We start from the raw sequence: 14,501 nt of genomic DNA, 5'->3' as shown, positions 1-14,501 counted from the left end.
CCGTTATAACACAACCCAAAATACAGACAAATTTTAATGTTTGTCATATCTATTGTATAATACAACTGGTGAATAGCAAAACCATCACTCTATAGACTAGCTTGTTGTATGATTGAAAATCCAGAATTATCAAAATAAAGGCGATTTTATATCATGCGTTTCCTAAACATGCTAAAAAGCACAATAGAAAACGACAACCAATGTTTTGTTTACGTTTATCTCTGATCACAACGAAGAAACAGACGCATTTATACATCTGTGTTTTTGAATTGACAGCAATTTTACCAAGTATAGATTATATGTTAAATTTGTTATTACCAATGTTCTAATTATTTTTTATTAGAACTTTCAAATAAATGAAATGAATGCCATTTATGAAATGTTTTTCTTTATGACGCCGCCTGAAACGGAAACCTTCCATTTGTTTACGCTCCATCTTCGATCATAATAAACAAACGAATGTATTAAACACACATGATCTAAGTCATAACAAATGATATTACAAACATTTAGTAAACATTATGTTATTACAAATATTTCACTTACCGTATCCATATAAATTCCTAAATTCGTAGCAAAGCTGGAAATTTTTTTTTCCTTATGCGTTTAATCCACAATAGCAAACTGCCGCTAATGACAGAGTGATAACTTACGATAATTCTAAACTGTTACGAAAGATAATTGTCCTTTCCATATCCAAAATACTTTTCCTAACTTCAGTTATAAGTCAACTTGTACCCACCTCAATTATGGATCCATTTACAAAAAAGGTAAAAGAAGAAAGTACTAGGCCTATTTTTAAAGTCACCAAACAATTAGGTTACCGCTATAACGTTCGATGTGAGAGAGAGAGAGAGAGAGAGAGAGAGAGAGAGAGAGAGAGAGAGAGAGAGAGAGAGAGAGAGAGAGAGAGAGAGAGAGAGTGGTTTTAAAGTACTAAACAATAAATATGATAGGTTATAACACATTGGTGTTTATGTAATATTAACTGTATAGATGGTTTGAATAAGTTAAGAAATGGTGTAAACAATTCTTTGTTATTGTATTCGCGCGGAAGCTAAACATCAGCTGATGTGATCACAGCCAAAAGTAAAACAAAAATAAGTTAGCAATACTCGATTTTTAAAACACACCCGAAATTTAACAACATAAGTACATGTTTTATTATAGCGCAATTGACATTTAAAGAGTAAAAATTTTCTGGAATAGAATGGTGTTTCCTAAAAAATAGTGGTTTGCGGACGAAATCGGTTACCGTATTTTAAGCTATGATTGAAATGGATGTATACACGGTATAATTTTTTCGTTTTGTATTTAATTGACACTTCAAGAAAACCAATTTTGGTTTCTTCATCTATTTGTAAGTACTGTATTGTATAACGAGAGAGAGAGAGAGAGAGAGAGAGAGAGAGAGAGAGAGAGAGAGAGAGAGAGAGAGAGAGAGAGAGAGAGAGATATTATGACGCAGAAGGTTACAGACCTAGAACAGGGGAGGATGAAGGTGGGGGGAGTGATGAGATAGGCTGGGTGGACTCGCAGGGGAGACGGTAGGGGACGGGGGAAGGGGGGATTTGGTTGCCAGTGGCTAAAAATAGATTCTGAAAGACGGTAAAGGGAAAAACGAAACCCATTGAATAAACAGAATAAGGAAAGGGAATAAGATCCACAGGAATAATAGATATAATGGAATGAAAATGACTAGATGGTGTTAGTTGTGATAAGAATAATTTAGATATTTGAACTAAGAGTGTCTGAGGAGGTATAGAAGGAATTCGTGATAAATATAGAGGAATATCAAAGGATACAGTTAGTTTGCATTAAAGGGTTTGTTATCGTTTATCGGCAGTGAATAGCCTAAACTTCGGTAACGAGTCGTCAATATTTTGTCATATTTTAAACAGTATACATTTGATTTGCAAACATTGATCTCTCTCTCTCTCTCTCTCTCTCTCTCTCTCTCTCTCTCTCTCTCTCTCTAGATTTTATTTTACCGTCTACTCTACAAAACCAATGTTTGCAAATCAAATGTATACTGTTTAAAATATGACAAAATATTGACGACTCGTTACCGAAGTTTAGGCTATTCACTGCCGATAAACGAACCCAGTCTACTCGTGAAAACCTTGAACGCCCAGAGGGAAAGATAAGGCTTTTAAATATACTGTACTAAACAAAAATAATGCTTTAATATACCATCATTAACACTACCATTACAATTATCGTAAGGTTGGAGAAAGATAAAGATTGCCGAGAACGTAACCACATTTCTGTTTACATCTTGTCAGCTGGACTCGCACAGTTAACAGTTGATTTCATTGTTGATGTGGAATTTTATCCTTAAATAGGCTATTCATTATGAAATTATGTTAATGAAATGTAATGTTGATATTGTTTTGTAACATTTATTATAAATCACCGTATTTAGGGCTACCAATATACTTAAAAAGACAATAGATTTGATACATTTTGTAGTGCTTGACTCGCGAACTTTGAACAGCCTCGCAGATACAAAAAATTTATTTTTGAAAAATAGCGATCGCGGAAAAGGGGAATCGTGTAATTCGAACACGCTTAATTCGGGACCCTACTGTACAGTGGGTACGCTATGGTACCAAAAAGAAGAAATCTTCTAAGCGTTCCCCCAGGAAGATTAGTGTCGTTTCTTCGTTACCGTCGGCCAGTGATCGGTCCGACGAAGCCTCTGCTTCTCCGTCTCCTTCGCAGAGGAGAGGGCAAGAAGCCCCCAGTGTTGTGGATAGTCAAGGCGTCCTTCCCAGTGCGAGGGAAGAACCAAGGGCAGGCCCCTCTAGGGCTAAAGAAGGGTCCGGTAGTGCTTCAGGTGAATCAGGCCTTGTGGTTGGGGACCACGCGTCCTCTGAAGACCCCGTATGGGGCAGTGTTGTTGTTTCAGAGTCTCCTCCGCCCTCGTGGGCCGGTGCGTCGGGCTCTCCCCCGCCAGGGGACAGCCAAACTAGAGTTCGCCACCCGAGTAGCGATGCCTTCGGGTGGAAGTTGCCGAAGACGCCGGGGAAGTCACCGCTAAGAATGGACGTGCCCCTAGACCCCTGGCCCCCTAGCATGGATAGATTAGACTCTGTGCCGACAATCTCCACGGCAGTTCCCGAGGACTTCCTCCAGCATTCGATCTCGGACGTCTGGCGGCGAGGAACTTCCCCTGCGGATCACACGCGCAGCCGTTACGCGAGGAACGTGGCGCCGTCGGACTCGTCAGAGGTAGCCTCATCCTCCGAGGAATAAGTCAGGGGGAAACGACGCAGGAAAAGGGAGCTGTCCGAAAGCGATCATTCCCGCTCTAGGTCAAGGTCGCGACCTAACAAGAAGCGCTCCCGCTCCCATTCCCGTAAGTATAGGAGAAATGTCTCTCCAGGCGGCGCCTGGGTCTACGTCCCTTCAGGAGAGTCCAAGAGGCTCCACTCTCCAGACCCTCGTTCCAGTGAACGTGCGTCTAGGCTGCTGCTCCCTACGCACAGCCTAGAACCGCACGACCTGCCACGCAGAAAAGACCTCTCACAGAAGCGTAAGTACTCAAGGCCTCCCGTTCACGCTTCTTTGAAGGCAGCCTGACCGAACCAGCCCAGCTGGTGCGGTCATCGAGTAAGAAGGAACGGTTCCCGTTGTCGGGTCAGCCCACCGGGACCGTGACTTCCGCTTCCAGAGCCTTCGGGCAACCGAGGACCCTCCCTGAGCCGGTGGTACCCACCTTGCAGCGAGATCCACCCTCTTACGGAGCTCCCTACGGTTACAGGTCGGCCCCCCTGGAACCAAGGGCGGGACGACCGGTCTGTCGAACAAGCATCCCGGCGCCCCCACTCCAGGCCGAGACCTCGGCTGACGGAGAAGCTCCCCTGTCGGAGGACTCCGCATACAGAAGAGTGGTGGGCCTCATCAGGAGGCACCATGGGATTTCAGAACCCTCGGCACCTAAGGGGAATTCCTGGAGATCAAGCCTCCTGAGAATCACACATCACGATGCCCTTCCGAAGTCCTCTCTGGCCCTTCCTCTTGCCCCAGACCTAGTACTGGGGCAAGAGTACATAGACAACTTGGTAGCCAGCAATGCAGAAGCCCCCAAGTCCCAGAGTGCCTCGAAACTGCTCCAGGGCCTCAAAGCACAAGGGAAGGTATACATCCCAGAAGGGCGGCGCCCGGGCCCCTGTAGGGTGGACCCAACCTTGGACATCCTGGGACAAGGCGGCTCGGATGAAAAGGCCGCGTCAGCCCCGGTTTCCTTCTCTCCTACGGAAGCCGCCATGATGGAGGAGATGTCGAGGGACCTGGTTAACGTCTCCTCATGGCTAGACTGGTGGGCCTCCACTTTAGTAAACGTGCAAGCCTCCATGGACCCCGAAGATCCGGAGCAGCAGAGCCTCCTGACGGACCTTCTCACCTCCGGGGGGAAAACTCTGAAGTTTCTAGCGTACCAGGCGCTCGCCCTGACGGCCAACTGGGTACTAAGGAAACGAGACACGCTTTTAACTAAGGTGTCGAAGAGGATCCCAGACAGAGAGGCCCGAGCTGTTCGTAGCCTACCCTTGTGGGGTGAGTCTGTTCCCATTAAAAGAGCTGGAAAATCTAATGGAGAAAGTGTCCAAGAAGAAAGAGGCCAACGTCCCCAGACAGGCGTCATCTAGAAGGCCGCCATACAGGAGGGCCGCCTCGGATAGCGCCGTGACTCCTCAGGCCGCCCCCAACACTTCGAGGAGGGACGCCCCTTCCTCCTCCTGGACAACAACTCCTCAGCCCTCCCGCAGAGGAGCACCAGCTTCTTCCAGCTCCTTCAGGTCGGGTTACTCCGCCTCGAAGAGAGGCAGATAAGGCCGCCCCTCTAGGAGAAGGTAGAGGGAGAGGCCCCCTACTCCCGCCCAAGCCTCAGGTTGGGGGATGCCTCGGACCTCATTGGCAAGCATGGAAAGCACAAGGAGCGGATCCTTGGACGGTGTCCGTCCTGAAAGAAGGCTACAGGCTCCCCTTCATAGCGGACCCACCCCCTCTTATTCCAGCCAGCCAGACAGAATGGTTGGCCCCCAAGGACCCGATGAAAAGGACCACCCTTCAAGAGGAGATTTCCTCCATGTTAGAGAAGGGGGCCATGGAAGAGGTCCTTCTCCCAGGCCCAGGCTTCTACAGCTGCCTGTTCCTGGTGGAGAAAGCAACGGGGGGGTGGAGACCCGTGATAGACCTGTCGGCCCTCAACAAGTTCGTCAAGAAGATGGACTTCAAGATGGACACCCCAAAATCCGTCCTGATGTCCTTGAGGGAGAAAGATTACATGATGACGGTCGACCTCAAGGACGCTTACTTCCAGATCCCTGTCCACCCGTCGAGTCGGAAGTTCCTCCGGGTAAAATGGGGTTCCCAGATCCTGCAGTTCAAGACCCTTTGCTTTGGTCTGTCGACGGCCCCTCAAGTGTTCACGAGGGTCTTCGCGACAGTCTCAGTGTGGGCTCACGAACGGGGTATCCGTCTCATCAGATACCTAGACGACTGGTTGCTCCTTTCCAACTCAAAGGCCCTCTTAGAGGAACAAGGGAGAAACCTCCTCCAGTTCTGCAGGAATCTGGGAATCATAATCAATCTGGAAAAGACGAACTTAACACCATCCAACAGAATGGGATACTTGGGGATGACGTTGGACACCGTGCAGGGGAAGGTTTTCCCCTCGGAAGACAGGATACGGAACCTCAAGCGCATCATTCAGCCGTTCCTGTCAGAACATTCCAGGAGGGCAAAAGACTGGCAGAGACTGATAGGTCACCTGGTCTCATTGGAGAAGCTGGTTCCCCAAGGGAGGATGAGGCTCAGGCCCATTCAATGGAACCTCAAGAGCCTCTGGTCCCAGACAGGCTCTCAGAAGGCGTTAATTCCAATCCTTCCAGACACGAGAACCTCCCTAGAATGGTGGCACTGCCAGTCGAACTCCCTCAAGGGGATGCCCCTCGGGTCCTGTCCCCCGAGTACCTCCTGTTCACAGACGCCTCTAACCAAGGGTGGGGGGCCCACCTTCTGGAAGAGACAGCAAGCGGTACCTGGTCGGAGAGCGAAAAGCGTCTCCACATCAATGTCCTAGAGCTAAGAGCTGTCCAGAAGGCATGTCTTCACTTTGCAAGTCGGCTAAAGGGAAACACCGTGGCGTTAATGTGCGACAACGCCACGGTAGTGGCCTACATAAAGAAGCAAGGGGGCATGAGATCGAAGGAACTGTGCGACCTCGCCATAAGCATCCTACATTGGGCGGACGAGCAACAAGTGGTGCTGCTAGCAAGGTTCATCCCCGGGAAGAAAAATGTGCCAGCCTACGGCCTCAGCAGAATGGGTCAAATAGTGGGGACAGAGTGGTCTCTACACCCAGAAGTAGCCAGACTCATCATTCAACGCTGGGGCTCCCCGGTGATGGACCTCTTTGCAACAAAGCTCAACGCCCAACTACCGGTCTATTGCTCCCCGGTCCCAGACCAAAAAGCAGCCCTAGAAGACGCCTTCCAGCACAAGTGGGACAACTTGGACGTGTACGCTTTCCCCCCCTTCACGCTGATAAGGCAGGTACTCAACAGAGTAAGGGCCTCCCGAAACCTAAGGATGACTTTGGTAGCGCCCTGGTGGCCGGAGAGAGAGTGGTTCGCGGATCTAAAGGACCTAGCGAGCCAACCACCTTGGCCTCTGCCCGCCAGGTCAGACCTCCTGCACCAACCGCACTTCCTCAGGCTCCACGACAACCCTCTCTCTCTTTGCCTTCACGCCTGGAGACTATCGAACGGGTCTTGAAGAAGGAGGGATACTCCTCCTCCACAGCTAAGAGAATGTCCCTATACCTGAGAAAATCCTCTACCGTGGTATACCAGGCAAAGTGGGCCTCCTTCACGAAGTGGTGCTCGGAGAAACACATAAGACATCTTAAAGCTTCAGTCCCGGACATAGCTGAGTTTCCAGTGTACCTTAGAGATGAAGTGGGAATGTCAATCCCAGCCATTAAAGGAGTTCAAGCCGCCTTAGGCCAAGTCTTCCTCCTGAAAGGCATCGACCTGGGGACCTCGAGGCACATAGCGATGCGATTAGGAGTTTCGAGCAGTCCTGCCCTCCTCAAGCTAGGAGAGTGCCCAGGTGGGACCTAGCCAAGGTCCTGAAGATGCTAAGTCGTCCTCCCTTTGAACCTCTGAAAGATATCGGGGACAAAGACCTCACCCTCAAGACCGTCTTCTTGCTAGCCTTAGCTTCGGCTAAGAGAGTGGGCGAGATCCATGGTCTGTCGTACAACGTTGCGCACTCCAAAGGGTGGAAAGAAGTGTCCTTCAGGTTCGTACCCTCCTTTGTGGCGAAGACTCAGAACCCAGCAGTCTGGGACCCGAGGTTTGAAGGTTTCTCAATTCCAGCTATTCCCAAGACAGGCATTACGGAAGACTTGAAGTTATGCCCAGTACAGACGCTCAGAAAGTACCTGGAAAGGACAGCTCATCTCCGACCAGGTACCAAGAACCTCTTCGTTTCCACAGGTGTTAATAAGAAACAAGTCTCCAAGAACACCATTTCCTTCTGGCTGAGACAAGTCATCGCTAGAACATATGAAGAGGATAAAATGGCAGTGCCAGGCACTCCCCGCCCCCATGACATCAGGGGTCTGAGCACCTCCTTGGCCTTTGAGAGAAACATGCTGGTGGGGCAGATCCTGCAAGCAGGCACTTGGTCGCACCAGTCGACCTTTACTGCCCACTACCTCAAGGATTATTCAAGAAAATCCTTGGACGGGTTCTCCATTGGGACAGTCATTGCCGCCCTCCAAGCTGTGTAGTGGTAGGCCGGAAGATGTCCCCAACGGTGAATAAATTCTTCGCGACTTCATCAGGAGAAAATCGCCAGAAGAAATTTTAAGAGGTGAGTCTTAGATTATAGCGTAAGGTTCCGCAGTTACCCTCACTCCGCACTCTGTTAGGCCCCGCATTCCATAGCCCTCTAGGCACTATGTGCCGAGTCAAGTGGCAGAATAGCACTCCCGCCTCCTAAAGTATAAGTCTCCAAGAAAAGTAGTTCTCGGTGAGTATTTGTGTCGGAACAAATAAAAAATTTTAAATAATTTTTATTTTTCTTAACATACTCACCGAGAACTACTTTTCGGGTAATGGCCCTCCCTTTCGTCCCCGAGTGCCATCCTTCCATTGCCAAGTTGGGCTAAGCGACGAACTTGATGGGGACGCTGACCCAGAGATGCAGTGACCTGCCCTAATCCTGCCCTCAGGGCGCATTCTCTGGCGGCGGGGGTAAGCCTATATAGAGCGGAGTAGGGGGGGGTAACGGCGGGAAAAACCTTGGTCGAGATTGAGGGATCACAAGTGACTCCAAGAAAAGTAGTTCTCGGTGAGTATGTTAGGAAAAATAAAAATTATTTAAAATTTTTGATTTTCTGCCATTGATATTTAGTATTCTTATTGTTTTCCTTTTCTACAATATTCTGGTATATGTGCAGTTAATCTTTAACCACAATATTGCCTTAAATGTAAAATAAACAGGTTAATTTGAAATTGGTTAATCCTCTCTTAGTGTCCCTTGCCATGGCATCAAATATTCTTCACCTCTTCATTGACCTCAATTTACATATTTTGGTGATGATAAGATGCATGCATATCTTATATTGGCCAAATCGAGTTAGAGGAGTATAATGAAAACAAAGGACATTAGATCAGTCGTATGTATAGAAACATTTTTGTTACACCATCAAATGTTTTTGAAAATTTGCTCATGGATGCTTCCAATTTTACATTAAATCAAATAGATTTTAATGATATCCAGGTTTTTTATAATAGAATAGCCAATCTTTCTGCTCAAAAAAGTCCCTCATTTTATTTGATGAATATCTTATATCCTCAGCAGTTACACTATTACGCATTTGGTGTCCGATGAGTGCTCTGATTCAGCACCTAAATCTGTCAAGTAATAGCCTAACTCAACATTGCCTGTACTGTATATGTTAATGCTTCATTGTCTAATATACATGTGTTAACATTTCTTTTGTTAATTATTTACTTCATACCATAAAAGTGGATTTCCTTTAATATTCAGCTACACTCTTCCATCTCTCCCTATGTCTAGAAAAATTTACTATCAGGGTTGGTAACCATGTTTTCCCTCTCTCAGCTAATGATGGCAACACTGGCCATCCCATGTAACTATTGCTTACATAATCATATGCCCATTATTTTAGACTGGGTAAGACAAAAAATGCCTTCTCTGTGAAATTTTTACCCATGTCAATTACTCTTATGTCCAAGATTTACACCACAGTCTCGAGACTTGGTTAGACCTTGAAACACCTAGCACCAGATTCTGACTGTAAGTGATTAGTGACCAATTAGATAATAAAACAGAAAGTGTCAAGTTTTTTTCTGATGAATCCTCCATGTTCACCGGAAATATATCTTATGTCCACATGACAGAAGAGGCATGTATTGGAACAAAGTATAGTCCTTGTTTATGCGTGAAACTACAGCAAGTGAATTGAATAAGTCTAAATTGTTATCCAGTTACTCACTTGATATCAAAATAAAGTAGATTGGGTAATTTTAGGAACCACTGACTCTTGGCAGGGCTTAAATAACTTACACTTATTGGAACCTTTAAAGGAGTGGAGAACCAAATTGTCTCAAAACATCTCTGTTGTGTCTGGGGAAGAAGCATCTAGTTTAAGATAGCAGTTGCATTATAAATCTAAGTTATGATAGTGAGAATGCGTGGCCTTCTCTCCTCTTTCCTTCTTTCCCTCTCTGAGGATCAGTCGTTGTGATCCTTTGGTGCTGGAATTAACACAGGTGCAATTGAACACACCAGTGAGGGATAGTTATTTTACTGATATAGTAAAAGTGTGAAAGCCCCACACTCCTTACAAGGGTGAAAGTGACAGTCAAGGAAAACCCAATAATTGTAGTAGTCCTTAATGGGAACATTGTTCCCACTGAACCCTATCTTCAATGGGAACCTTGTTCCTATTGAGGGCTAATGTAATTATTGTATTAAAAAACTTCCTGGGCTGTGTAACAGTAGGTCATTCAACCCTGGGTCACAGGATGCAAGGATCCTTTCCTCTACTGTCATTCCCAGACTGAGCATTGTGATCCCAGGGTGCTAGTCAGTGAGCTGGGTGATCAGGACTTTCTCCCTCCTAAGGATGACTCCCTTACTATAGGACAAGGGTTTGGATTCATGTAAGAACAAATCACAAATTTTAAAAGTAATTTGTCTTTTTCCTAGCTATACAATCCTAAGTCCTTTAGGTTTCACTTCCCACTGCATCCTACCCATAAGGTGCAGTCAACTTTTGCCAGAATCTTACCCCCTACTAAAGAACTTAGTTGGTATCGCTTGGAAAGATAAAAATCACTTTTAAAATATTTTATACGGTATTCAAAGTTTTCATAATCCTAGAGCCGCCACCAGATAATCTGATTAAATGAATTTGTATGTTGTGATACTACTCTTGAGAAGTCCAGTTTATGAACTTTGATACAAATTTATATGAAGGAGTTGCCTGTCAAAACTTTTTATTAGCATTAGAACCAGCAAATTGAATTGGCTTTACTAGCATTCTTGAAGAACATTGTTTTTTGTCACAGTAAAGCTAGGTTTTGCTCGAAATAGGAATGAATGGCGAGCGATTGTGATGCAGTTCCGGTAGGCCCTGCTGCTGCCTCCGATGCCTTAGATGACCGCGGAGGTAGCAGCAGTAGGGGATTCAGCATTATGAAGCTTCATCTGTGGTGGATAATGTGGGAGGGTGGGCTGTGACACCCTAGCAGTACCAGCTGAACTCGGTTGAGTCCCTTGTAAGGCTGGGAGGAACATACAGTGTAGAGGTCCCCTTTTTGTTTTTGTTTCTTTGTTGATGTTGGCTACCCCCCAAAATTGGGGGAAGTGCCTTGGTATATGTATGTATGTAAAGCTATTTTTTCTTTTGCTTCCTCAATTTAAAGTCAAAAAGTTTATAAAAGGGAAACTTTCATAAGAGTTGTATCCTTCCTTTGGATGATATATTTAAAAGGGATTCTGAAGACAACTTTTTATGTCCCATAGACCAGTTGAGGTTTATTTGTCTAGAACTGCTAATATTATATAGTAGCTAATTTGTTTTGTGAGATTTGCTCATATAAGAGACCAATATCAAAAAGGAAGATATTTATCTTTAGAAAATTTTTCACAGCAGCTCAATGGGGAACTAACTTGGTATCTAGTAATCATTGCTAAAAGAGAACCTTATATGAATTTAAAGACATTTAGTCTTGACTCTATTTCAGCAGTGGGTGTTTGAAATACTTGTATTGTTTGTATTGTATTGCACTGATTTGACTTAATATATTTGCTATTCATCGTCAACTCACGAACTTCACACATTTCTGTTCAATTAACCCCTTCGCTACAATGACGTCGTTTGACGTCAAAACATGCCTGGTGATACAGACGAAGACGTCTGGATACGTCATTTACAAAAATAAATCATATGGAGGTTAAAATCACTTGTATAACTTGTATATCCTACAAAAGAGTTATAGCACAGCGTTTTATATCTCACACAATTTGTACTCAGATAATTTCACAAAAAAAAATCTCCTCCTCTCCCTGATCTTAGTCCCCTCTTCTTCAGCCAACCAACAAAGTTTTAGGGATTCTAGCCTTTATTTCAGATTGTGTAAGAGCTAGTTTAGTCTGTTTATATGTTACTATATAAAATCTTACCACTCTCTCTAGCCAGTGGCAAAACTCCGTACCTGAGGCAGTACTCATACCCCCCCTGGCACCCCTGATTAGAGACATAGGGATCCTCACATCTTACGTCACACCATCTGAAACACTTGTGATTCTAGTCCTTATTCATGGTTATGTAAGGTCTATTTTGGTGTATTTCTATGTTGGCATAAATGTTCAAATCATACAGAAAGTACTATAAACTTCAACCATCATCAGTTCTCCGCCTCTTAACTCCAGTCCTACCCACGTCACCAGAACGTTTTACGGATACTGTAATACAAGTTGTTGACACATGACAAGATTTGTTTTTTCTTCTTTTATTCCTTTGAATATAGGCATTGTCTTTAATGATAAATAAAAGCATTAGCTTATTTTGTAAGATAAAGGCTTTTAGGTCAATTTGTTTGTGTGTACGGTACCTCCTTCCATCTGTCTAAGGAGCATGTTAGTTTGTTCTATTAAAAGATAAGATTCATAGAAACAAACAGGATTATTAAACTAATATTTCCATACTTATGTTTGGGGTGGAAATAATATCCCCTTCCTACTCCACTTTCCTTATTCAACTTCATTGATCACAAGCACTTTAATTTGAAGGTATTGAGGGTTTTCCCCTATGCTAAGACTACATAGATGTATAGGAGAGGGAAGAAATGACTGAGCATTTCAACTTTATAGAAAGTTGTATTCGGCGGTAGGTATGGAAATAATAGATTTTAGTTAAAAAATCTTACTTTTAGTAAATTGCAATACCAAGATACAAGGTTTGATACTCAAAATTACTCTAGTTTGTAGAGTTAGTTTTCATTAATTAATCATTGACAGTGATTTCTTTGAAGTGTTTTACTTTATATAAATAGAGCAGTATTGATGAAAGATTGCTGATTTATGCCGCATAATTTCTGTGCTATATTTGCCAATTCTTTTATCTTTTTCACTTTCCATCTTTTACAAATGTCCATTGTTCTGTGGTCACGGGCTTAGAATTTTTCTATATGAAAACGGGCATATTTAAGAAAAAAAAAATCATGAAAACAATGGATTCATAATTGTCATGTTTTCTTGTGGAGTTTATGTGATACGATCTGCAATGTTACCAATTAGTAATGTAAATTCAGCCCTTATTATCTTTTCTTTGCAGGGCTATTTTGGTGCTGTCGGATGTATGCTGGAGTTGATGAGAACAGGGGATGCGATAACGTCATAGCATTTAATTTTAATGGTTTATTTATTAAATATAGGTCCAGTTGTATATGAATACCTATAAAAGTTTTTTTATATAGTTTTATTATTATATACAAAGCATTATGAGTACTCAATTCTTGGAATTTTGTTATTCTTCTCTAATGATCATAGTGAGTTATTTGTTTTTGGTGTAAATGTTTATTTTGTTATTTGCAAGTTAAGCACAAAATATTTACAAAAGAGAGAAAAGCAGGAGGTCCTTATTTTGGGTGTAAATGTGTTTTTATAGTACAGTAATCACTCCTAACTCTAGCACAAATAATCTTTTGAGCAGCAAACAGTAGTTTATTTCTAATGTAAACGTATATCTATATATATCTTTAGTTATTGTTAGCACAGATGACTTTTAAGTATATTTTAATATTTTCAGTAGCATATTTTTCTATGAATTTTCAATGTGTTTTTGTAAGAAAAATTTAGTACAGTTCTTTCCAGTTCAAGTTCAGTTTGAATATGTTGCGGGACGGTGTGTGACTGTTTGCTTATTCCTGGTAGGCCAATAACGTATGGGAGAGTGTGATTGTGGGGGAATTACGTGCCTTCTCGTGGAGCGGATGGATTGTTGTCTTGGATGCCAAAATCCATATTGTATTATACGATAGAAAATACTCCTAATCCCAGGACTTGGATGCATGTCAAATTATATTTGTTACTGAATACTGTACTTTATAAACATTATTTTGCTTGTTTTACAAAGAGTTTATTTATTATACATATCTAGCATGTTTACAATGCAATCAAACTATTCTCTTATGAAATTAAGAAACCCAGGGAAAAATAAAAATTTTTAAAGAAAATAAAGTTCTGGTTAACCTTTTGAATGTCTTTGACCACTTAAGTATTTTTGTCTTTCCAGATGTATTAAAAAGAAGAAAATTTTTGGCCATAGAGGTGCCTTTTCCCTTTTCCTGTCTGATTTTTCACCACAGTATTTTAGAAGAAAAAATTCCCATTTTATTTTCAACCAATGAAACATTACATACTTATTCCATTTAATGTGAGATGGGTGTAGGTCTCACACTTTAATATAGATTCTGAGTTGAAAATATAGGGTCAAGCATTCTGTGAAGTTGACCATTGAATGCCTAGCGTTGAATGGTTTCAGCAGCCAAATAACCATAGAGTAGAAAGATGATTTTGATGATTTATCCAGAAATAGTGATATTGTATTTACAAAAGAAGTCAAGGAAGGAGGGCAATAGGAATACTACTTATATGGCTTTATGAAGCCTTACTACTCAAGATGTATTTGCAGCTTATGCCATCTAATTACCCCTCTCTTCATACCTCTTCTTCCAGCTCTGACCTTCCCTTTGTAGATACAGTATTGGTCTTGGACACTTAATTTCCTCCTCATTTAATGTATTATGTAGGAGTATTTCAGAAGTATTGATGAATATACTGTACTCTTTAGTATTTAGTGTGTATACTACATGTGTATGTGACATGAATGGGCAGGATTCATCATGCATATTTGGATTATTATTTTGATTTTTTCATCTGTCATGGTT

General features: G+C 42.9%; 1 protein-coding gene across 4 annotated transcripts in view; it reads left to right on the top strand.

Annotated features, from left to right (window-relative positions):
• Positions 1-13,803, top strand: part of fbl (pantothenate kinase 3 fbl) — a 53,212-nt gene extending 39,409 nt beyond the window's left edge. For all 4 annotated transcript variants that reach the window (XM_068362206.1, XM_068362207.1, XM_068362208.1 and 1 more), the window contains exon 9: positions 12,887-13,803. In XM_068362206.1, the coding sequence (XP_068218307.1) occupies positions 12,887-12,952 (66 nt within the window). In that variant the 3' untranslated portion in view covers positions 12,953-13,803. The remainder of the gene's footprint in view (positions 1-12,886) is intronic.
• Positions 13,804-14,501: the final 698 nt, after the last annotated feature.

This window comes from Palaemon carinicauda, chromosome 38, assembly GCF_036898095.1.
Source record: "Palaemon carinicauda isolate YSFRI2023 chromosome 38, ASM3689809v2, whole genome shotgun sequence".
In the NCBI taxonomy this organism is placed as follows: domain Eukaryota; kingdom Metazoa; phylum Arthropoda; class Malacostraca; order Decapoda; family Palaemonidae; genus Palaemon; species Palaemon carinicauda.
The sequence above is the reverse complement of the archived record's forward strand: the minus strand, read 5'-3'. Positions and strand labels throughout refer to the sequence as shown.